This window comes from Bombus affinis, chromosome 3 (genome assembly GCF_024516045.1).
Source record: "Bombus affinis isolate iyBomAffi1 chromosome 3, iyBomAffi1.2, whole genome shotgun sequence".
NCBI lineage: Eukaryota > Metazoa > Arthropoda > Insecta > Hymenoptera > Apidae > Bombus > Bombus affinis.
Window position 1 is genome coordinate 8,437,652 of NC_066346.1, and position 20,623 is coordinate 8,458,274.

Sequence of the window (20,623 nt, forward strand, 5' to 3'; positions counted from 1 at the left end):
AAAGAATATTTCTAAATATCATATAACAATTAAAATATTTAATTGTTTTGATTGAAAAGCGTCTTATAATCTTGGAATTTTTGAGATTCTAATCTTGTCAATTTTTTTATAGTAAATTGTTACTTGAAATGTTATATATGCGTTTTACAGTACATATATTATACATAAAGTTGTGTATCGAAGAATATATTTATAGGAATTTTTTGGAGTAAAATAGCTGGCATTTATGTATAATGTTTTTGTGTCGTATTTTGAAATATAAACTTGTGGAACTCACTTAGAAACCGGCAGCCATGTTTGATCCTTGTCATAAATACAGATGGAGTATTAAAAAAAAGAGTCTTGTAACAGTTGCTTATGTTCTGTACAATTTGATCGATCTTGATTGGTGTAATTGTAAATTAAGTGATAATAGATATCTGTATAAATGGTGCGACAAGTTCGAAAATCTAATACAGTGACAGTTAAGAGTTTGTCATTAAATAGATTGTTTTTATGTCTTGTAACTACCGAGGGAAATTCGTAAGAGAGCAAAGATGTTAAATCAAGCTGTTGTCGAAGCATTATATTCTGCAACGTATATCGAGAATTATTTAGACTGTGTGGAAAACTTGCCAAATGATTTACAGAGACATGTATCCCGACTACGTGAGCTGGATGCCACTTGTCAAAGTAATTAGAAATAACAATTTTTAATAAATTTCTGTAGCGTACACGCGGATACGTTTTTACTACAAAGATTCCATTTTTATAACTTGAAACATTCGTAAACATTTAGATGAAGTATAATATATGAATGTACTTCAGATAATATAATATAATATAAAATAATAGAAATAATAGAAACATGAATGACAAAATATTTACATTTCTGTATAAAGTAAACATTGAATTTGAATATGGATCTATTATTTTATATTTTACCATACTACATTATTCAAGATAGTGTAAAGTAATTTAATTTTCATACATATATTTTATGTTATACTTTTCTATAATAATTATATTCTGATTTGACCTAGCATATTTGCGAGAGGTAGACCAACAACAAGAAGCGTTAAAGAATGATACAGATTTAGCAGTTAAAAGAAGAGCACTTTTAAGGGTTCAACAAGCATTAATTGCAGCACAAGAAATAGGAGATGAGAAATTGCAAATAGTTCAACAAGTTCAAGATCTCATTGAAAATAAATCTAGACAGCTAGACTTAGACTACCGTAATCTGGGTATGATTCTCCTTCCGTTGACTTTGTTTATTTTCTGAAAGAATATATTTACCAAGCATAATTTTTTATATTCCGTGTATTTTAAATTGTATACAGATTTCGGAAAGGAGCAAGAAAGTAACGAATCAGTTCGTGAAACAAATGCTAATATAAATTCTAACTCTTCTGGTAATGCAAACAATACGGAAAGACAACCAAAAAGAGCCAGGAGAACAAGGACAGACACAATGGTTGAATCTGCCAATACCATGGACATGATTGTGATGACAGAAACACGTTCTAATTCTTTATCAAATGCAAGTAATGGTAATCAAAAGAAGACAACCACTACTAATACAGGCAAAAAGAAGAAAAGGAAATCTAGACAAGGTAATCAGCAAAATCAGCATCGTGAAGATACTCCACCACCACTAGAAGATGATCTTGCAATTGACCCAGACGAACCAACGTATTGTCTGTGTGATCAAATATCATATGGAGAAATGATATTATGTGACAATGATTTATGCCCTATAGAGTGGTTCCATTTTTCGTGTGTTTCATTAAGTACCAAGCCCAAAGGCAAGTGGTTCTGTCCAAAATGTAGAGGGGACAGGCCAAATGTTATGAAACCCAAAGCACAATTTTTAAAAGAATTAGAAAGGTATAATAAAGAAAAAGAAGAGAAATCGTAGCAGGAGAAGGTTAGTGAACAATATAAATACATTGGAAGACTTAATTCAAATTAAAGACAGCTTTTAAGATATACCTTGTAATATTAAGTGCTTCTTAAAATCTTATTAAACAGAGCGACTTGTGGCAACCAGTGAAATGGGTCTATCAATAGTTTACTTACAGCAGCAGATAAATTATATTTGTAAAATATTTGCTATTGTAAATACTGTAACAGCAGTAAATAATTAGAGTAAAATAGAAATTTTGAGTGCTGTAAAGTATGTTTTAAATATTATGCTTCATACTTGTTCGAAGTGGAAAGCTTAGTGGGCTTCTACACACATTAAGCAATATATGTATAGTATATAAATACCATACAGATCAATGATAAATATCTAAAATATATATTTCACGTTCAAATTACAATAGCAGTATTAAAAGACAGAAAGTAACTTTTGTAATATAAATTAATTGTGTCATAAATAAAATAACTTAAGATCAATATCTTTTTTAATCGATTCATATTATGATACATAAAATTTTATTGTTAACTACCATTAATTCACTATGTATTAAGTTACACTTATAAAATTTTGTTGTATTATTTGCAAAATGTATATTTATACATATAAGTAACATAAATTCTTATGGTTACTATGATCTATAAAATTTACATGTATAAATGAAGATTGCAGAATCTCTAGACAAGAATTATATGTACAATATCGTTTTATATGTCATTTTCTTTACTGACGATAATTTACTTTGTACATATGAATTCTCCCTGATGTACATATGATGTTTTTAAAGCATGAATTCTCTTTGATACATAATATGTAATATATTTAATAAGCTATAATTTTTCATAGCTGAGTAGAAGCTCGAATATAGGCAAAGCAAGTTGTTTTGTAAAAACAATTTACATGCTTTGTATAACTATAGAAAAATTTTTTTTATTGGATGTGTTTATAAAAAACAATTTTAATGTTTTTATTAAATTTAATAATTTTTAATTATGTTTGATCTTTTTTACCTCTCCCCTTCTGCTATTGGTGGTAGGAGACTAATACATATTGTTATGAATAATGTTTCAACTTTATTAGGAAATTACAAGTAATTATTAATAGTTATCATTTAGAATGATTACCGGTTTTAACTTTATACTATATTATTTATACATTTGTAATAATAATTAAAACAAAAGTTATTTTCCATCTTTCTTAGGATATATTAGTAATTTAATTTATTTGTTCTGAAATTATTATATGATGATCTTATATTTACGTATAACTGTTAGTTACAATGTAAATTAATCTTACAAAATTGGTAATTATATAATATATATTATATATATATATATATATATATATATATATATATATATATATATATTATACATATATAAAAACTTATACATTTTTATTTCTATCATTTTGTTGTGTGGGCTCCTAAACCCTAATTATGATGAGCAAAATGGGATACATATTTTATTTATATTTATAGATAAACATCACATAATGCACAGTACTTTTCCATATCACTCCAATGCTCTACATTTTTTAAATGTTTGAAACACAATCAATACTAAATAAATCTTCCTTTATTCCTATCTTATAGAACTACATGACACTTTTAACTTGGATACATAAAAAAATTCTGTAGAACAGTGGAGGATTTAATATCTTGTTTTGATAGCACAAAAAAAAAAAAATATTTCAGGTCATGAATTTCTAAAAAATTAAAATTAGGAGCATCAAATAAACTTCATGAAAAATACTGAATGAACCATACTTAATGTCAGCGAATATCTTCTGTGTGACTTTCTTGAAAATTCAACCAAGATTGTTCAACAACAGTAGCTACTCTCTTCTCATATTCCCGCTTATTTTCTTGATATAATTGTGCAGCTAATGAATTTGCTGGAGAATTTGGATTTGGTTCATCCAAAAGGGACTGTAACAAATATTTTATAGACTTTGTTATTACATAACATAAGTTTATTCTAAACATAAACAGCACAAAATTTTAAAGAAAACCATAAAACTATAAAGTAAAGTTATGTATTTATTATGTATAGTGTATGTGTATATATATAAATATATACACACTTACATGTGTGTATATATGTATAAGTGAATTTATGTACTATATGAAGTACTGCAATTTAATTGAGATATAGTTCTATCCTTGTGAAAGACTTTGCTTAGTACTACAGAGACAAAAACCGCCAAATTGTCTTCTACTCTTTTTAATATCACTAATTTCAATCAAATATTGAAATAATCGATTTGTTATCAAATATCGAAATAAATAAATATACAATTTTATAATAATTTATTATTCAACATTGTAAAAATTCGGTCTAATGTTGCACATTGTAATAGTTCAATAGAGCTTTAGGAAGAAACATGCTAATTTATAGCGTTAGCTTCTTGATAAGGCTGCACATTCTCCACAGTATTTGATAGCTGTAGATGGTTGGGTGATGCTGCAACAGCATTGTGATAATGCCTGCGACTAATCCGTAAAACTCTGCTCCACACAAGCCTTCACTCGCTTCTCGTATTCACGTCGATTCTCTTTGTACAGTTGTGCTGCCATTGAGTTGGCAGGCGAATTCGGGTTCGGGTCACTTAACAGCGACTGCAACCACATAAGTCATACTCATTATACGAAAGTTTCTTTTTAATGATGCATAGCTATAATTATAAGTAAATGATACTCTTACTTAGTATTGGTGATTAGAAGTACACTTGTGGTATATTAAACAAATTATAAGCATAAATTTTACACTAACGTTAAATGCAAATAACTTTCAACTTGAATGAATCAGACTTTGCTGAATTGCAACCGCTGTTAAGACAAAAACTTACGAATTTTTCGAGTTTTTATACGAAAATCGTTAGAAAAAAATACGGATCTAAGTACATGAAATTTTAGCAGGCATTGATAGATTTTCTATAAAATAAAAGAAAAAAGGTAAAATAATCTATTTTAATGATAAATATAATACAGTAAGCATCTGATTGTTTGAAGTATCTGAAACATTTAGTAACTGTCATGCAAAACATATTTTGCAGTTTTTGTATCGAAACTTAATTTTATATTATGAAATTAAAAATAAAAATATACTTTAAAAAAAGATTAAATTAACATTTCTCGGTTACTTATCAAAACAGATACCTATTTTACAACTGCCTTATGCATACTGTTTTGTTATTGCATCATATGAAATTTAACATGCAATATGTGTTTTTATGGTAACATTTCAATTGATGAGAACAAATAGAATACATATAAAATTAATAATGGTAGCTACATGTATTTGAGGCATTTTTAGTCTCAAACTTATTTTGTGCCATTAAATGCTTTCAATACCTGTATAGATGTTAGAATAGCAGATACATCATAAGTAGGGCTCCAACGATTCTGTAATATGTCCAAACATATGCCTCCATCAGCATACACATTAGGGTGGAACATCTTACTAATAAATCTCACTGTGGGTGGTTTGTTTGGATATTCTTCTGTAAATTCTATTGTAAGTTTGAAAGTACCATCTTCAAATGGAGTATCATGAGGTCTGAAAATATAATAAAGATGTATGTTATTATAAATTGCCATAAATTTGAATTATTCTGAAAAATGCTTATATATATAAATATTCTTACCCAAAAATAACTGCATTCCATATCATAATGTTGTTATCTGTGGGTGCTCCCGATACTCCAGTGGGTGGGTCTTCTTGTAACCTATTCATAAAGATATTAAGTCATATATAATACATAAGACTACATGTATAGATACAAAAATAATTGTTTTGTATGCTAAAGAATAGAAATTGTAGAACATTAAAGTAAAAGTTATTTTTATTAGAACTTTTAATAGCTTTATTCAAGAAATTACTTAATATAAAGAATACAAATTTAGATTTTTTAAAGATCTCAATGTCATGCCAATGCCTTTTATATAAAACAATCTTTAATAACATACTATATATATACAATAAAAAATTTCAAGCATTTACATATATATCTGTGTTCTTTGTTGCATTGAGAAGTAAATAAAAGAAAGAACTGCTCATGACAAAAATAAATAACAAGAATCACATAAAAACTGTTTAAATTCAATTACAAAATATCATTTATTCTTTAGGATATTATTTTATTTACCGAACAATCGATTCATAAACAATAAAAATTTCAAAAAGAAATTATCACTAATCAGATGAATATTTATAAGAATCAGTAGGGAATGTGGCAATATGAACAAAACCATAGACCATGAATCGTGCGTAATTTTCTAAACATTCGAATATGAAATAAACACGATTTTCTAAGTTATCATCTATCTTGGAGAAATCAGGGCGAAGAGTGAAAATGAAACGTAATAAATGATTATAAACTCCTAATAATAACTTGTTAAGGCGGGCCACAATGACGTTCGAACGTCGTGTAACCTGAGGAGTCTTGAGAAAAATGTACAATGATCCAAAGCATATAAAAAGGTTACGAGGGAAGCAAAATACAAATATAAATATGATTTACAATGGCGCTGCATGACACAGAAAACGATGACATAGTAATCCTGAGAATTACGGTACCTCTTAAAGTCTCTCATTAGTCTCCTTCTTGCAGGGGTAGACATCCCTCACGAGTGGGCTCGTCGCTCCCAAATCGTTGATACGGATAAATATTCCAGAACGTTACAATGCCGTCAACAGCACACGTTAACGCTGCTTCTCTGATAAAAGAAATAACCAGGTCCTACACGACGTTTTACTTCGTACAACTTCGTCACATATACGAGAAAACGCCAGTTGTTTCTGCTGCGTACGTCTTTACCTTTTGTCAGTCCGAAGGCCACCCTACCCGTATAATACCGTTATAGGTTGTTCAAAATCAGTTTTACTTAACAGGTTTCCGATTGGCACTTGATCGTCTATCGATATTTTAACACCTTGAATTTCCACCTGTCGTTTGTGGGAATGGCCACCAACATAAAACCTATGTAGTAATCACCCTGAGAAAATATCGTTCACCGAACTGCCAAACCACGGACAGCTGGATAGATATACGGAGGGAATGAGGCATGAACTGTTTTGCGCATGACGTCACAAACTAAAATCGGACATCCCAACCAACAGTTCTTATTTGTTGTATTCGTTGTTCAATTTTAATTTATTTCTCCCTATGTTAAAACTTTAACCACGCTTTTTCAAGGAAACGATCGATTTCGAGAAACAAGATACACGATGTATATGTTTATTATTAGTTTTTCAAGTATAGACGTGCAACGTCTAAAAACGTCACGCACAACACGGATTACGACCAATCCTGGTGTTTCAGTAGTTTAAGCACACTTTCCATTGTAACAATTGTTCCCTTTTTTTTCCTTCTACTAAAAGCTTATTCCACATTTTCATGAATAATGGTAATCCATGGATTTCATTACGTCCAAATGCAATCTCATTCAAAATAAACATTGCATTTTTATTGTACATGTGCAACTTATTTTGTTAAGGAATAATATATTTGTATTGTTTCCATTTTTTCCAAATGTACTCTATCGCACAACAGATTTTAATGTATATTTGACCTGATGTTAAAGCTTCATTTCTGGGGATTTTATTGTTTCAAGATAAAAGAATTGTTATTGGCTACAATGGTTATCGAGCCCAAAGTGTAATTTACAAATTACAAATAGAAATTACACGCTCGATGCTCTTTAGATATATTGTTTCAATTATGCTAGTAGTCGGTTAACTTGTTCTCTTTAATTAAAACAATTCGTGATACTGTTATTATGTTAGGCTTATTAAAATGTAAACTATGTAACTAAAATATGACTTTTTTTATGTAATATTTACTTGTACATAAAGTATTCAAAAATCGATAAGAGAGCCGTAGGATACTGTTAAGAGCGCACGCGTGAACCGATACTGATACATGTCAGCTGTCCACTGTTGAATACAACCGCAAATTGAGAATTAAAATATTCTCTATTCTATTACGAAGTCTTCCAATGAAGAAATATAATTTTAATCAAACTTAATGGCTTGTGATAACCGGACAAAAGTGTACTTGGGATACGAAGACGAATATGTCACTGATAAACATCGTCCAAATATTAATTTTATGACAAATAAGATCGGTGGATTTCCAGTAAGTGATTTCCTTTTTTAAATCAGATTTAAGTTCTTCAAGTCTCTCCGAACTCTCTTCAGTTATTTCTTTTTCTTCTTATAATTGAATAATGTTGTGTATTTATTGTACAGTTTAAATCGATAAATAATATAATATTAATTACTTTCGAGTTAATCCTTAAGCTATACATTGTATTTAATATTATTATCATAAATTAAATTAAACATGTTGTTTTTATTTATAGAACTGCTATGAAAAAAATATACTGTCATTACCACAATGTAGACTGTGCAGACTGTATCAGCTCCTAGCTCTTCAGTTATATGTTCCGTTAGATAACTCTAAATATCATCGAACACTTTATATTTTCACATGTATAAATCCAAATTGTTGGAATCAAAATGAGAGTTGGACTTGTTTGAGAGTTCAAGTATCAGAGGATGAATGGAAACCAAATGTTTTAGATAGTAGTAGCATAGTAATACCATCTACAACATCATGGTTATCAGATGCAGATGATTGGGGTGATAACTTAAATGACAATTCTGAACAAAATGGAAATAATCTATTGCCAAATAACTTAACAGATTTTCATTTTTCCTTGCGAAAAGAAATAGATGAAAATATAAGAGAAGAATTTTCTGCATTACATGTTGATGATCCTAATGCAAATAGGTATGTATGAAATGTATGTATGAAAAAAAAAACAAAAATTGCTAAAGAACTTTGATGTTTATAAAAATTTATCTATTCATTGTACAAATGTAATTCATTTTAGTCCAGCAAGTATAGAATCTCCAGTTGGAGTAGGTGCTGTAGGTAGACTAGATTCTCCTCAAGCATCTGCTGAAATTGATGGAGAAGAAAGCGAAGTTGTTTGTATTGATACTCCAATTCAACCTCAATGTGATCTAATTAGTTTATTACAAGAAGTAACTCCATTTCCTATTCAAGTAGAATCAAACACAGATACAAAATTATCGTTTGTCGAAATATTTCTTTCCGTCGAAGAAGAAGAAGATTGCAGTCTAGATGTGCCACAACATGTACGTGATTTACTATTAGAATACCAATACAGAAATCCAGATTTATCGTCAAAAGCTGGAGCAGACATAGATGAAGGTAAAACTATAGAAACAGACTCAGAAAAATATGAAAAAGGCACTCCAATGCATGGAGATGAAATGTTTCATAATTTCATATCTCAAATACAAAAGAATCCTGGTCAACTTTTACGGTAAAAACATAAATAATATTTTAAATGTTAATTACGTATTATATTGAGATTAAATTTTTTGTGGTCTTCTATATTTTAGATATTCCCGAGATAACTCTGCGCCGTTATTATTATATCCTATCAGTGGATGCGTTGGGAAATGCCGACATTGCGGAGGTGAAATGACATTTGAAGTTCAAATTTTACCTACATTGATTTCTAAATTAACACTTCAACCACGAGTTGAAAAAAATTTTCAAATTGAATTTGGAACTGTTTTAATATATACTTGTGTAAGAAGTTGTTGGTCTCCGAAAGATTTATACAGGGAAGAACATGTTATTGTTCAAGCAGAAAAATTATAGTGATACTATAATTAAAATAAATTTAATAGAATTTTGAACTTCCAATTTTAGAACTATAGTTGCATTTTTTCGTAGAAAAATACCGTCCACCTTTTTGCGTATACATTAGAATTCGTAGTAATGGCGTATAAAAATAAAATTCTAATTCCTATAATATAAGATTGATTGAAAATACCTCTCTAAAATGTTGTGTTAGGGTAGTCATGAAAAAGAGACATTATTTTGCTTTTAAATTTAATGTAATGTAAGGACAATTATTATACACTGCTACTTAGATATAAATACATAATCGTTAATCAAAATATGTTTTCTTATTCATCTACTATTTAAAATTTGAGAAATTATTTTTCACAATATACATTGAAGATAAATTAAATTATTCCAAAATTACAAAAGCTATATCAATTAAATGCTTAGAATGTCCTAGTTAAAGGATGTACAAACGAATATTTACGTTTCTCATACACAAGATCCATTGCTCCTGAATACAAATCATCACCATTAAATGCTGGAGTGTTGTTTATTTGTGATTGAATTTCACATATTTTTATATGTGATACAAACGTCATTTTAATTGCCAAATCTTTCTCAAGATCTGAATTTCTAGCGCCAATGCAATATGACCTTGATGCACGTGTCAGATTAGCAAACATTCCATATATTTCAGTTAACATATTAGTTATTCTCTGCATATCTGTAAATCGTTCTGTAATGTTTGTCCCCTCCTCTTCAAATAATATTAAAATAGCATCTTTAAATCTGTTTATAGCATCTTCCATATATGCAGCAGCAAATTTGAATGATGGGTGAAGGTATTCCCTAGCATTTAATTTTATCACATATATATCAAATATCTTATCCAACATATTATAAACAGGAAATTGAAAACCGTTTCTTTTTTTATATATATGCCCATGCATTGTTTGTCCTAAAAATTGTAAGATAGATGCTGCTGCATATATATTGCCATCCAAGTTGTTTATATCTATTGTTGTTAAAGCCATAGCATCATGAAATGCTTCTATATATGATTGATTCTTCATATAACTTCGTGCACCCACTAATTGTAATCCTAATTGAATACATTTCAAACAACTATTTGCACAATATTTTTCAGTAATAACTTCCTCCAGATCAGCATTCATATTCTTATAGTCATCTATCATTCCACTTGTAAGATATGCCATGCTTTCCATAGTATATAAGGAAAATGATATTTCACCTAAAATTCTTTTTACTATATCAAATTTATAGAAATCTCTATCAAAGTGTCTCATCTGTATAACATCTGGTATTAATTGATTTAAAAAGTTTCGTAAAATACTAATTGCTTGACCAGATATATTTTGTCGTCCAGGTTTCAAATGTTGCATTAATATTTCTAATGCATTACCAGGTGTACCTATAATATTTTTATTAGGTACTATTGTATCTTTAAAGCTAATTGTACAAGTAGGTGTTTCGTGTCTACCAATTGTATCATCTACATTTGTACAAGAAACATCTCCAAAATCTTTTTCGACTAAGAATAAAGAGAATGAACCTGGTTTGCTTTTACTTGTATTATATGATATATGTTTCGCAAAAACTAAAAATAGATTTGAATTTATTCCATTCGCAACAAATGATTTTTCACCATTTAATAACCACGAATCTTTTGTATCTTGCATTGCATAAGTTTCAATATTATTAATATTTGTACCATAGTCACCTTCATGTACACATATTGTAGGAATTATGTCACCACTCATAATTTTTGGAAAATATTCAAGCTTTTGACTATCTGATCCATATTTATCAATTATATCAATTGGTAGAATATGATTCTTTATCATATATGTACCCAACCAAGGAAAATTACTGAGTAGCTCTACTAGCTTCAATGATTCTGTTTTTGATAAACTTAAACCAAAATATTTTTCTCCAATATGTGTCTGAAACACACCAAGTTCTCTAAGGTGGTTCAACATCTCGTTTTTAGCCACATTTTTATTGGTACAATGTAATATATAACTTTCAATTGGTTTTATCCAGTTAAAGTAATCTTCATATCTAGGAGATATTTGTTCAGGATACATGAAAACATCATCATCAACTTTTCCTATAATTAAAGCTCTTAGAAATGATACTCTTTCTGGTTTCTGTTCTGGAAGTGGCTGAAATTTGGTTTCTTGGTAATTTGAAGGAGGTTTAGTTGCTTCGTTTAAATATCTCTTTAATGTATAATTGCTCTTTGAACTTAGAATTTTACTATTTTGTAATAGTTTTTGTGAAAGCATCATTAACTGTGTTTGAATATTAAATATACAAAAGAAAATCGGAGTTAAATATCTCCATATACATTAATGACTTATTTGAAGAATAGTTTTATTTTTTAGACAATAACCAGAAGTATTCACATTACTTTGTATACTCTTATGTATTTTAGTGTTATTACCGATTAAACTGATCTTGGTATTAACTGCAAGTGCAAAACTGTATTATTATTACTTACAGAGACGAAATTTCTGCTACTTGTTAGTTACTTTAGAACTAGTTTATTTTATGCTAAACACTTCTATAGTTAATGCATTACACGTTTTAATGCACTACTTAATAGCAAGAAACAAAATATTTATAAATTACGACATAATTTTGAAACGAATAGGATATTATAGAAACAAGAATTATTAAAAATTTCATACGATATGGGGATTTTTTAATTTTAGCTTAGCAGTTTGCTATGCTTGCTACACTATACATACGGTTAAAGATGGTTCGAAGTAACGATAAAATGTAGGTTGAAGGATGTGTTATTTTATGACAAATAGAACTGTCGTTTTCTTTTTCTAAATAAGATCAAAATCTACAATCAATCATGTCGTATTTAAATCAACCCGATTATGTGCGTTACGTATGTAACTGTGGCTCTCTAAAACCGATTTCAAAGATTTACTTTTGTAGACATTGCTCGAAGATTCGTTGCGGATATTGTGTCTGTCAAGAGGTATACATATATATCTTTTAAATTCTATTTAAATATTATCTAATTAGGCATTATGAATATAATCTGGTCACTTCTTATAAGATTGTCTTCAGTTTGAGTATTAAATTTTTATTTTTGTTAATAGGTTGATTCACATTATTGTCCCAATTGTATGGAAAATTTGCCATCATCGGAAGTTCGCCTTAAAAAGAATAAGTAAGTTTTAGGAAAATGTACGTCTCTAAATATATAATCAATTGCACCTTGTAGTATTTTATGAATATGTTGACAGATGTTCAAATTGTTTCAAATGTCCATGCTGCTTTCAAACATTATCCACGAGAGCTGGACATGCACCTTTGAGAGTAATACCTGTTGAAGGTGAAGATTCCAAAGATATTAAAACAACACCAAAGAAAGTTTATTATCTATCTTGTTCATTATGTCGGTGGACTTCCAGAGATGCTGGTATTCCAGATCAGTCTGTGGGTATGTTTATTCAAAATACTTATTATATTATTGTCTTATAATATTAAAATGTTTTTTAACAATAAAACAATAATTTTACGTTGTCTTAACCAGCTACTGGAGGTTGGCCTGAACAAGAAAATCCTCATATGAACCGGATTAATACTTTGATTGATTATCATAAAATATTGGCTTCTATAGAAAAACAACAATCTGAAAAAAAGAAATTTCGACCAAAGCATCCTTATATGCAAATTGTAATGTTCAAAAAATTACTCATTTTAGGAGACATGTTCTGATTTAAAGAATATATATGCTTTATCTTTATTTTCATTTTAGGCTATGTTCAGAATAACATCTGCTATGGTTCGTAAACGTATAGGACATCCTACAAAGCCTGCTACTGAATCAACTGACCAACCACCTCCAGCTGTTGCCAGTATAGAAGTAGAAGAGTTGCCAACAGATATTTTTACAAAACCAGTCGAAGTAACTAAGAGTAAGCATTTACTTGTATCAGACTCATCAAAATGAAATCTTTTATTTTAAAAATTAAAAAACGAAATTTTTGAATATAGTTACTACGTTGGAACAGCGATTGCAACAACCAGATGTACAAACAGAAAATGTAAATGAATTGCGTCCGCAGCATAGACAATTGCTAGTTAGAAGATCGCAACGATGTCGAGTTTGCGAACATAATCTTTGTAAACCGGATTTTTGTTCACATTCTGCAAAGTTTAAGATTCAACTTGCTGCATTGTAAGTTTATATTTTATAAATTATTCTCCTTTTGATATTAATATGTATTTATGTTGTAGTTATCACGTTCCGGAAGTGAGGATCGTTACTTGCGAACCTCTTCGTCCCGGTAAATCAAGTGAATTGCTCTTAAAATTTTGCAATCCAACTCAACATCAAACTCAGGTGGTACTATTATCTTTGGATACACCAATGACGCCTATTTTGACAGTTGTGGATGAAAAGGAGGAAGTTAAACAGGATAATACACAACAGGTAAAGGGCCAGGTAGGCCTGCTATTTCCTAAATTATGTTGTTTCTAATATTGCTATAATTTTAGGGATCTGAATCCCCAAATTTATTACCTTCTATTGTACGACAAGTGCCTGTAGCAGAGGAAACAAAACCTATCAAAATTACTGCAAATGCAGATTTAGTACTTCCTCACAGTCCTCTTATTTTGCCTCGTAGAGACGATGCTGCTGAATATGACGACACCGGCGATACGCACAATTTTCAAGATGACCCTAAGTATGTATAATTTTACTTTTAATTTTACTTTAAAAATCTAATATTTTTTTTATTAAAGGTTTGTGATTTGGCGAAAAGGTAATAAAGCTGTAATAAAATTACATGTAACTCCACATGAAAATATACAAGAGAGTGATGGTCAACCAATTATAATTGGCTTTGTTATGCAGTATAGATATGTGAATACTATTACTACATTGGAACATAAAGCGCCTCAAAAATTAGATCTCAAAGTTAAACTTTATCTTACTGTAGGCAATATTGTTGGAAGTGCTTAATGCTTATTACTGTCATAAATATTAAACTTCAATGATTAACTTAGGCTGCACATATTCTATATGTATCACTTATTATTTAAATGTTAATTTATATTTAGTTTATAACGAGTGGTTACTAATAAATATAATCTTTTTTTAACGTGAAAGTTAACAAAATTCAAGATGTACTACTTTAATACAGGATTCCCTACATTACAAATTTATACGAAAATGTATTAAAGGAGTAATATACAAGCATTGCATTTGATACTAATTCATATTAGATAGTTCGTATATTATGTAAAATTTTACTACCATGTGTATAGATAAGAATATAAAAACATAACACAGCAAATTTTTTAAATTTTTATTTTTGAAAGTCAATCAACCACACATAGAAACATAATTTACAACCTTCTTCCACGACGACCACCCTTTCTACGTGTAGAGTCAGATGGAATTGGCGTGACATCCTCGATTCTGCCAATTTTCATACTAGAACGTGCAAGTGCACGCAAGGCAGATTGTGCACCTGGACCAGGGGTTTTTGTTTTGTTACCTCCAGTTGCTCTCAATTTAATGTGAAGTGCTGTAATCCCAAGAGATTTGCATTTCTCTGCTACATCCTATTAAAAACAAAAGTATTTTTTAGTTTCATAATGTTAAAATTTATTATTTATTACATACAATCACACATGTTTTTGTATAAAATGTATTCTCCCAGGTAAAGAAGTGATTCATGCAAGCACACTTCCATACAAAGAAAGAAATTTAATTTACCACACACATGAACGCTCCTACGATTAAACAATACCATCTAGGAGCTGCCTGAATGTGGATATATCTGAGATACACCTATATAACATTTTTTACCTGAGCAGCAAGCATAGCAGCATATGGAGAAGCCTCATCACGATCTGCTTTAACTTTCATTCCACCAGTAACTCTCGCAATGGTTTCCCTGCAGAAAAATATATTAATTTTTACGTACGAAACATTCAATTATTTACCAAGTTCAAAAATTTTTCGTTAAATATACCTTCCAGAAAGATCGGTTACATGAACGAAAGTATCGTTAAAGCTCGCAAAAATGTGAGCAACGCCAAAAACAACTTCACCTTCACGAAGTTGTGGTCCAAGAGATACTTGGACCTCTTCCTTTTGTACCTTTCCTCTTTTTGGCGGCATTTCTACATAAAATATTATATCTCTTTATAAATATATTCTGTTACAATATTACAATATTCCAAAATGTAATCATTTAAGATCTTAAAATTATTTAATTTACACAATTTAGATTTTATGAGGTTATGTCTTGACAGAGATTCAGAACAAGTATACAAGAACTTCATGAATTAAAATTCAGCCACTAGCATCTTAACGTTAAATGAATAATAAGAAAATAATTTAAGCACAATTTATTCAAATATGTTTACTTGATATATTTAAAATGTTATTTTTTGAAGAACGACAAGTTTTGGGGGAAAAATACCTTTAAGTTGAACGTACTAAAATTCGCTTGTCCAACACGACCAACGCTGGAAGTCTAAAGGAAAGTAGCTTCCGGTGCGTAGTAAGCGATTCGTGTTTCGATAGTATCGAAAATCGAAATGTAAATCGCAATAATAAAATAGAAATATAAAAATATTTTCTAAGGTAAGTAATTATCGTAAACGTCTAATGAATATAAAAAATAATTTATTTTAATATAAAAATTTATTTTAACATAAAATACAATCTTTTTCAAGAATCAGTTTTAATAATTTATATTTCAATCAGAATCGTCTATAATGATTTCTGTAGGTTTATTTTTCTTAGTTGTATCTAATGATTTCATATAATTTTCTAGAATATTTTGATCCTAACGACAAGAAATACACAATAATTATTAACGATGTATAAAATTATTAGTTTAAAAAATCTTCACAATTTACCATCTTCTTTCCTAGCTTCTTTGCAGGCAGATGTGTAGTTGAAATTGTACTAGCTTTCGTATTAGCTTTTCCACGTCCACGTCCATGTCCGCGTCCTCTACCTCCTTTAGTTGTAGGCATTGTATTTCTGTTTTCATCTTCATCACTGATATTAATATCTTTATTTGCATTAATTTCAAAACCTTTCTGTGTCCTACCTTTTGCATTATCAAAAAATTTTCGTATCTAGAAAATAATAAATTTATTATATACAAAACTGTAAGCTACATAAGTTTAAACTTTAGCAATAAGTTAATATTATCACAGTAATTTTCCTAATTTAAATATACCTCAGTGGTTTCTTCTTTTTCTTCCTGTATTCGGTTATTTCTAAAATTCTTAATTTCATTACAAATACTTTCAACAGTATCAACCTCACAAGTTTCTAAATGTGCAATAGTTTTCTTTATTTGATGATTCACAATATCTTTAAAAGCGTCTATATCTCCTGCATCAACGAATCGATTTAATGCTTCGTTTAAACCATTAACGGTTAATACCGTTAATTTATCTCTATTTTCTTCTAAACTGAAATGTTTCTTTATACCTCCTTGTACAGTTTTGTTCCAATCTTTTTCATCCTAACAGAAAAAGAGCTCTTTATATTTGAAGAATATTAATTAATATAACAATAATGATATTAGATCCTTATTTGCCTCGTAACAGAGAATTTGTGCCATTTCTTCGAATTCATCACCAAAGTCTGTCAAATTTGTCTTTGCGTTTTTACTAACAACTCTTCTTTTGCGAAATACAATCATATCCATGGGATTAGCAACCTCATCACAATATTTTTGTACCAATCTGAAACATATTTCATATTAAATATGTTTATCCCTGCGTTAAATTAATTAAAAAATATAAATAAAATTGAATTTTACTTATTCTGATCGAAAATTTCGTCCTCGGAACTGTAAAATATTCTTAGACGCAACAAAGGCAAAATAGGTTGTTTGGGATGACCAGACAGCTGTATGCTGGCTTTGGGTATGAGTTCATTTTCTATGTAACTATCAACAAAATTGTATACAGATGCAGAGCGTGGCTCATTATTTTGTATTGGTATATCTTGATCTTGAATAATTAGATTGTCAAAAATAAATGGTCGAACAGTCTGCAGTTTTATACTTTGTAATTTAAAATCCCTTTTATTCACATTCAAAATACCAATGTGTTTGGGTTTTGCTTCACCTTCACATAGGGAGGTAGCAATAGAACTTCCTGTAATTTCAATATTGAGTATATAGATATATAGAACCTTTGTACGTAATCTTTGCATTACAATTTAAGCAATATAAAAAAATTATTGTATACCTGGTTGTGAAACATAGTATGTAGTTTCAGGGATATGTTCTGGAGTAATACGGCATTCATGTTCATGACCCCATATAACAAGATTAATAAACTCTGGTAATTTACCTTGTGGAACATATCCATGCTCACTCCATGGTGAGCGATTCTGATGTATAACAAATATATTGAAACAATCTTCAAGCTCCATTGGACGTAACATATCGAGCTATAAAAAATGTATACTTGTTAATACAAATATATAAAAAACATGTATATCAAATAAATAAATTTCCTTATAATTTTACTTTAAAATCTTTTAGTAGTCGAGATAATCTTTGATCATTCATATAACTTAACCCATACAGTGCAACATGAGTTTCACCCTTTTTTATAACTATAGGAGCAATGGTTAGTTTAGTAAGGTCTGTCGATTTCCCAAAATAATTTACTAAACCAGATACTGATAATAAATCCATTGATCCAACAGCTCCAAAGCCTATTATTTTATTGACAATAAGAAATAAGTTGAAAGAATGTTATAATTGTATTTACGATAAATATTATATATCTTACTTGGGTCATCATGATTTCCATGAATAGAAAATACTGGCATACTAATATTTATATTTGGATCTTCATAGTTCACAACTTTATAGGCACAATGACGAAATACAATTTGTGGATCACTTAAGAATTGAATTTTAATTTCCCTAAGAAATAATATTTTGATTAATACATGTAAAAAAATATGGCAGAATAACTTTTATTTACCTATTTCCTAAACAGTATTTCCTTAACAGTTCCATACATTTTATCATTACAGTCTGCGATGGCTTGGCATCATGAAATAAATCTCCACCAAGAAGTATTAAGTCTACGTTATATTTTATTCCATACTGAAGAATTTCTTCAAACGTAGTGATACTATCATCTGTTTCTTGCCCTTACATTAATTAGTGAATATTAAATGTGAATATTATATCATGCATTGTACTTTATTTCAATAATAGAGATAACAAGTTATAAAAACCAACCTCTTTTCTTGTTATATTCAAAGCCTAGATGAATATCGGTTGCAATTAAAATTTTCATTGTATCATTTGGATTTTTTTTTGATTCGTGGCCTTTATTCGATGACATTTTGTATATTAAATGCTTTTATTTTAAATTATCTGAACCTTATTTCACTTAAATTATCGTTAAATTATCTCAACCTTATTTCATATACCACCTTTGATATAACAAATAATGTTATTAAATGCTTCAGAGGGATGTAATACAATGACAAGTAATGACTTAAATATCACATATTACCGCACACTTTGCTTGTCAGAATATGTAATTGTTCAAATATAATTACCAGAGATCATAAATACTCGCATACATTAAAATCATAAACAGTATATAAAAGCCCGCGAAATTTCCTGCACAATTCAAGAATTATGATTGGATAAAAATGTCACTAAATACTTCGGATAATTTAAGATTAGATATGCTTCACCTGGTTTGACTATGTAAATTCGTATTCAATTCGATAGCAATGATTGCAAATTTGACGAAAATATATAGGAGATAAAGGAAGAAACAATGCATAAAAAGAGCATAAATAAAGAATATAAACTTTATTTGATACAAGACATTATATTATAATAACATTATTACGATTATAATAGTTAGATACATCGTAAACATTTCTATTGATAACCATAATTACTACATTATTCAATAGCGTGATCGCAATAGTAAATAATATAAAGTAACATCATACATAATTTCTTTCACATGATTTAATTCGATTCTCCATGTATATACACCTAAAAATATGTTTGCACCGAGGTATATATTTCGTATTTGAAAATGCCGCGAAATAATCGGAGCAAAATCCGAGATAGCCCGAGTATGGCCGAAGTTGTGAGACGGGTAGGGGTCGTTGGGGCGGCGTTTTGATCGCCACCTAGCGGACAGTCGGCAGTCGTTGCAGCGAGGCGCAGGAGGAGGTTCGCTCGCCATATTTGTTGTTGTCGTCGATGGGGTAGCCTAGCTGAAGTTTTGGTCTAGTGCAGTGGTGTAGTGCGCAATTCTAACGTAAATTACTGCGATTATTCGTGTGCCCGTGTCGGGCTTAACCTTCGCGGAAGGTACCGCGGACACGGTGCAAGATGTCTCTTACATAAAACTGGTGGGGCAGTGGTGGCTCAGCTGTCCTACTCTGTTGTCGAGTGCGCTGTTTTATGTGTGTATGTGTCTATACATAAAGTATATATATATACATATATATACATATATGTACATATATATATACATATTTATATACATGTTATGTACCATTCCTCATTTTGTTCTGGTACCGTACTGTTCGTTCGGTGGTGCTAGTAGTAGTAGCAATAGTAGTAGTAGTAGTAGAAGAAGGAAAGAGGGGTGTGAAGTGCACCAGTGACCGAACGTTAAACTTGTTAGAAAGGGTGAGGTAAGCAGGAAAAGGGTTAGAAATCCATGTGTACAAAAGGTGTGAAAGGTGGAACAGTGAGACATACGGGCTAGTAGATGTATGAAAGGAGAGGGACTGCTCTTCTATGCGGGGTCGGGGTCGTCGCACGTTCTTGACGTGGGTCTGTCGACCCGCCAAGGTCCTTATGCCTCCGTCTGTCGCGTCACTGATACGTTTGTGTCCCTCTTTCGAATTTTCTTTGCCCTTTCTTCTATACGCAAGCTCAACCTAACCTAATCCTTTCTAACCTTAATCTTACGGCCGGTCGTTTGACATTCGCCACAGGCTATACATTGTTT

The 20,623-nt window shown here is 30.0% G+C and overlaps 8 protein-coding genes and 1 long non-coding RNA gene across 12 annotated transcripts in view; 5 read left to right on the forward strand and 4 right to left on the reverse strand.

The window, feature by feature from the left end:
• The first annotated feature begins 275 nt into the window (after positions 1-275).
• On the forward strand, positions 276-2,382 carry LOC126914601 (inhibitor of growth protein 1). The gene is made up of 3 exons (XM_050718737.1): positions 276-672; positions 1,023-1,226; positions 1,323-2,382. The coding sequence occupies exons 1-3, from the start codon at positions 537-539 to the stop codon at positions 1,898-1,900; spliced, it is 918 nt and encodes a 305-aa protein (XP_050574694.1). The 5' UTR covers positions 276-536; the 3' UTR covers positions 1,901-2,382.
• LOC126914612 (ubiquitin-conjugating enzyme E2-17 kDa) lies at positions 2,373-7,226 on the reverse strand. Of its 2 annotated transcripts, XM_050718772.1 has the most exons (5): positions 6,725-7,226; positions 6,484-6,623; positions 5,552-5,632; positions 5,259-5,463; positions 2,373-3,833 (listed from the first exon to the last, which is right to left on the reverse strand). In XM_050718772.1, the coding sequence occupies exons 2-5, from the start codon at positions 6,525-6,527 to the stop codon at positions 3,678-3,680; spliced, it is 486 nt and encodes a 161-aa protein (XP_050574729.1). In that variant the 5' UTR covers positions 6,528-6,623; positions 6,725-7,226; the 3' UTR covers positions 2,373-3,677. The 2 variants fall into 2 exon arrangements, with proteins under 2 accessions (XP_050574729.1, XP_050574730.1); XM_050718773.1 differs by lacking the exon at positions 2,373-3,833 and adding an exon at positions 4,198-4,523 and having other exon boundaries at positions 6,484-7,222.
• A 373-nt stretch (positions 7,227-7,599) lies between these two features.
• On the forward strand, positions 7,600-9,909 carry LOC126914586 (programmed cell death protein 2-like). The gene is made up of 4 exons (XM_050718713.1): positions 7,600-8,044; positions 8,271-8,701; positions 8,805-9,263; positions 9,343-9,909. The coding sequence occupies exons 1-4, from the start codon at positions 7,934-7,936 to the stop codon at positions 9,605-9,607; spliced, it is 1,266 nt and encodes a 421-aa protein (XP_050574670.1). The 5' UTR covers positions 7,600-7,933; the 3' UTR covers positions 9,608-9,909.
• On the reverse strand, positions 9,825-12,192 carry LOC126914582 (complex I assembly factor ACAD9, mitochondrial). Its single transcript, XM_050718701.1, has one exon. It carries the CDS (start codon positions 11,887-11,889, stop codon positions 10,021-10,023), a length of 1,869 nt encoding a protein of 622 aa, XP_050574658.1. The 5' UTR covers positions 11,890-12,192; the 3' UTR covers positions 9,825-10,020.
• Positions 12,193-12,328: 136 nt separating this feature from the next.
• On the forward strand, positions 12,329-14,925 carry LOC126914584 (dynactin subunit 4). Of its 2 annotated transcripts, none has more exons than XM_050718709.1 (9): positions 12,329-12,593; positions 12,718-12,788; positions 12,865-13,061; positions 13,155-13,297; positions 13,380-13,539; positions 13,619-13,802; positions 13,862-14,069; positions 14,123-14,313; positions 14,372-14,925. In XM_050718709.1, exons 1-9 carry the CDS (start codon positions 12,465-12,467, stop codon positions 14,589-14,591), a joined length of 1,503 nt encoding a protein of 500 aa, XP_050574666.1. In that variant the 5' UTR covers positions 12,329-12,464; the 3' UTR covers positions 14,592-14,925. The 2 variants fall into 2 exon arrangements, with proteins under 2 accessions (XP_050574666.1, XP_050574667.1); XM_050718710.1 differs by having other exon boundaries at positions 13,862-14,057.
• Positions 14,924-16,173, reverse strand: LOC126914614 (40S ribosomal protein S14a). Of its 2 annotated transcripts, none has more exons than XM_050718776.1 (4): positions 16,063-16,173; positions 15,610-15,760; positions 15,444-15,531; positions 14,924-15,196 (listed from the first exon to the last, which is right to left on the reverse strand). In XM_050718776.1, exons 2-4 carry the CDS (start codon positions 15,756-15,758, stop codon positions 14,978-14,980), a joined length of 456 nt encoding a protein of 151 aa, XP_050574733.1. In that variant the 5' UTR covers positions 15,759-15,760; positions 16,063-16,173; the 3' UTR covers positions 14,924-14,977. The 2 variants fall into 2 exon arrangements, with proteins under 2 accessions (XP_050574733.1, XP_050574734.1); XM_050718777.1 differs by having other exon boundaries at positions 16,080-16,157.
• LOC126914616 (uncharacterized) lies at positions 16,115-18,135 on the forward strand. The gene is made up of 2 exons (XR_007709738.1): positions 16,115-16,226; positions 17,882-18,135. It is a non-coding gene; the product is annotated as an uncharacterized LOC126914616 (long non-coding RNA).
• Positions 16,249-19,254, reverse strand: LOC126914581 (double-strand break repair protein MRE11). Its single transcript, XM_050718700.1, has 10 exons — positions 18,871-19,254; positions 18,608-18,779; positions 18,410-18,546; positions 18,142-18,332; positions 17,858-18,062; positions 17,425-17,764; positions 17,200-17,347; positions 16,834-17,124; positions 16,505-16,729; positions 16,249-16,431 (listed from the first exon to the last, which is right to left on the reverse strand). The coding sequence occupies exons 1-10, from the start codon at positions 18,974-18,976 to the stop codon at positions 16,342-16,344; spliced, it is 1,905 nt and encodes a 634-aa protein (XP_050574657.1). The 5' UTR covers positions 18,977-19,254; the 3' UTR covers positions 16,249-16,341.
• A 38-nt stretch (positions 19,255-19,292) lies between these two features.
• Positions 19,293-20,623, forward strand: part of LOC126914242 (zinc finger SWIM domain-containing protein 8 homolog) — a 114,154-nt gene continuing 112,823 nt past the window's right edge. Inside the window, exon 1 of the mRNA XM_050717887.1 lies at positions 19,293-19,340. Within this exon, the coding sequence (XP_050573844.1) occupies positions 19,293-19,340 (48 nt within the window). The remainder of the gene's footprint in view (positions 19,341-20,623) is intronic.

Excerpts from the sequence above, each read along its gene's own strand:
- LOC126914601 (XM_050718737.1), top strand. The coding sequence starts at position 537 with ATGTTAAATCAAGCTGTTGTCGAAGCATTATATTCTGCAACGTATATC. Across the intron at positions 673-1,022 it reads GCTGGATGCCACTTGTCAAA|CATATTTGCGAGAGGTAGAC; the intron begins GTAATTAGAAAT and ends GATTTGACCTAG. Across the intron at positions 1,227-1,322 it reads CTTAGACTACCGTAATCTGG|ATTTCGGAAAGGAGCAAGAA; the intron begins GTATGATTCTCC and ends AATTGTATACAG.
- LOC126914612 (XM_050718772.1), bottom strand. The coding sequence starts at position 6,527 with ATGTCTACCCCTGCAAGAAGGAGACTAATGAGAGACTTTAAGAG. Across the intron at positions 5,633-6,483 it reads CTAATGAGAGACTTTAAGAG|GTTACAAGAAGACCCACCCA; the intron begins GTACCGTAATTC and ends CTTTATGAATAG. Across the intron at positions 5,464-5,551 it reads TGGAATGCAGTTATTTTTGG|ACCTCATGATACTCCATTTG; the intron begins GTAAGAATATTT and ends TTATATTTTCAG.
- LOC126914586 (XM_050718713.1), top strand. The coding sequence starts at position 7,934 with ATGGCTTGTGATAACCGGACAAAAGTGTACTTGGGATACGAAGACGAA. Across the intron at positions 8,045-8,270 it reads ATAAGATCGGTGGATTTCCA|AACTGCTATGAAAAAAATAT; the intron begins GTAAGTGATTTC and ends TTTTATTTATAG. Across the intron at positions 9,264-9,342 it reads AATCCTGGTCAACTTTTACG|ATATTCCCGAGATAACTCTG; the intron begins GTAAAAACATAA and ends TCTATATTTTAG.
- LOC126914582 (XM_050718701.1), bottom strand. The coding sequence starts at position 11,889 with ATGATGCTTTCACAAAAACTATTACAAAATAGTAAAATTCTAAGTTCA.
- LOC126914584 (XM_050718709.1), top strand. The coding sequence starts at position 12,465 with ATGTCGTATTTAAATCAACCCGATTATGTGCGTTACGTATGTAACTGT. Across the intron at positions 13,298-13,379 it reads AGCATCCTTATATGCAAATT|GCTATGTTCAGAATAACATC; the intron begins GTAATGTTCAAA and ends TTTTCATTTTAG. Across the intron at positions 14,314-14,371 it reads AATTTTCAAGATGACCCTAA|GTTTGTGATTTGGCGAAAAG; the intron begins GTATGTATAATT and ends TTTTTATTAAAG.
- LOC126914614 (XM_050718776.1), bottom strand. The coding sequence starts at position 15,758 with ATGCCGCCAAAAAGAGGAAAGGTACAAAAGGAAGAGGTCCAAGTATCT. Across the intron at positions 15,532-15,609 it reads GTAACCGATCTTTCTGGAAG|GGAAACCATTGCGAGAGTTA; the intron begins GTATATTTAACG and ends ATTTTTCTGCAG. Across the intron at positions 15,197-15,443 it reads CTGCTATGCTTGCTGCTCAG|GATGTAGCAGAGAAATGCAA; the intron begins GTAAAAAATGTT and ends TGTTTTTAATAG.
- LOC126914581 (XM_050718700.1), bottom strand. The coding sequence starts at position 18,976 with ATGTCATCGAATAAAGGCCACGAATCAAAAAAAAATCCAAATGATACA. Across the intron at positions 18,547-18,607 it reads AAATACTGTTTAGGAAATAG|GGAAATTAAAATTCAATTCT; the intron begins GTAAATAAAAGT and ends ATTATTTCTTAG. Across the intron at positions 17,125-17,199 it reads CACAAATTCTCTGTTACGAG|GATGAAAAAGATTGGAACAA; the intron begins GCAAATAAGGAT and ends TTTTTCTGTTAG.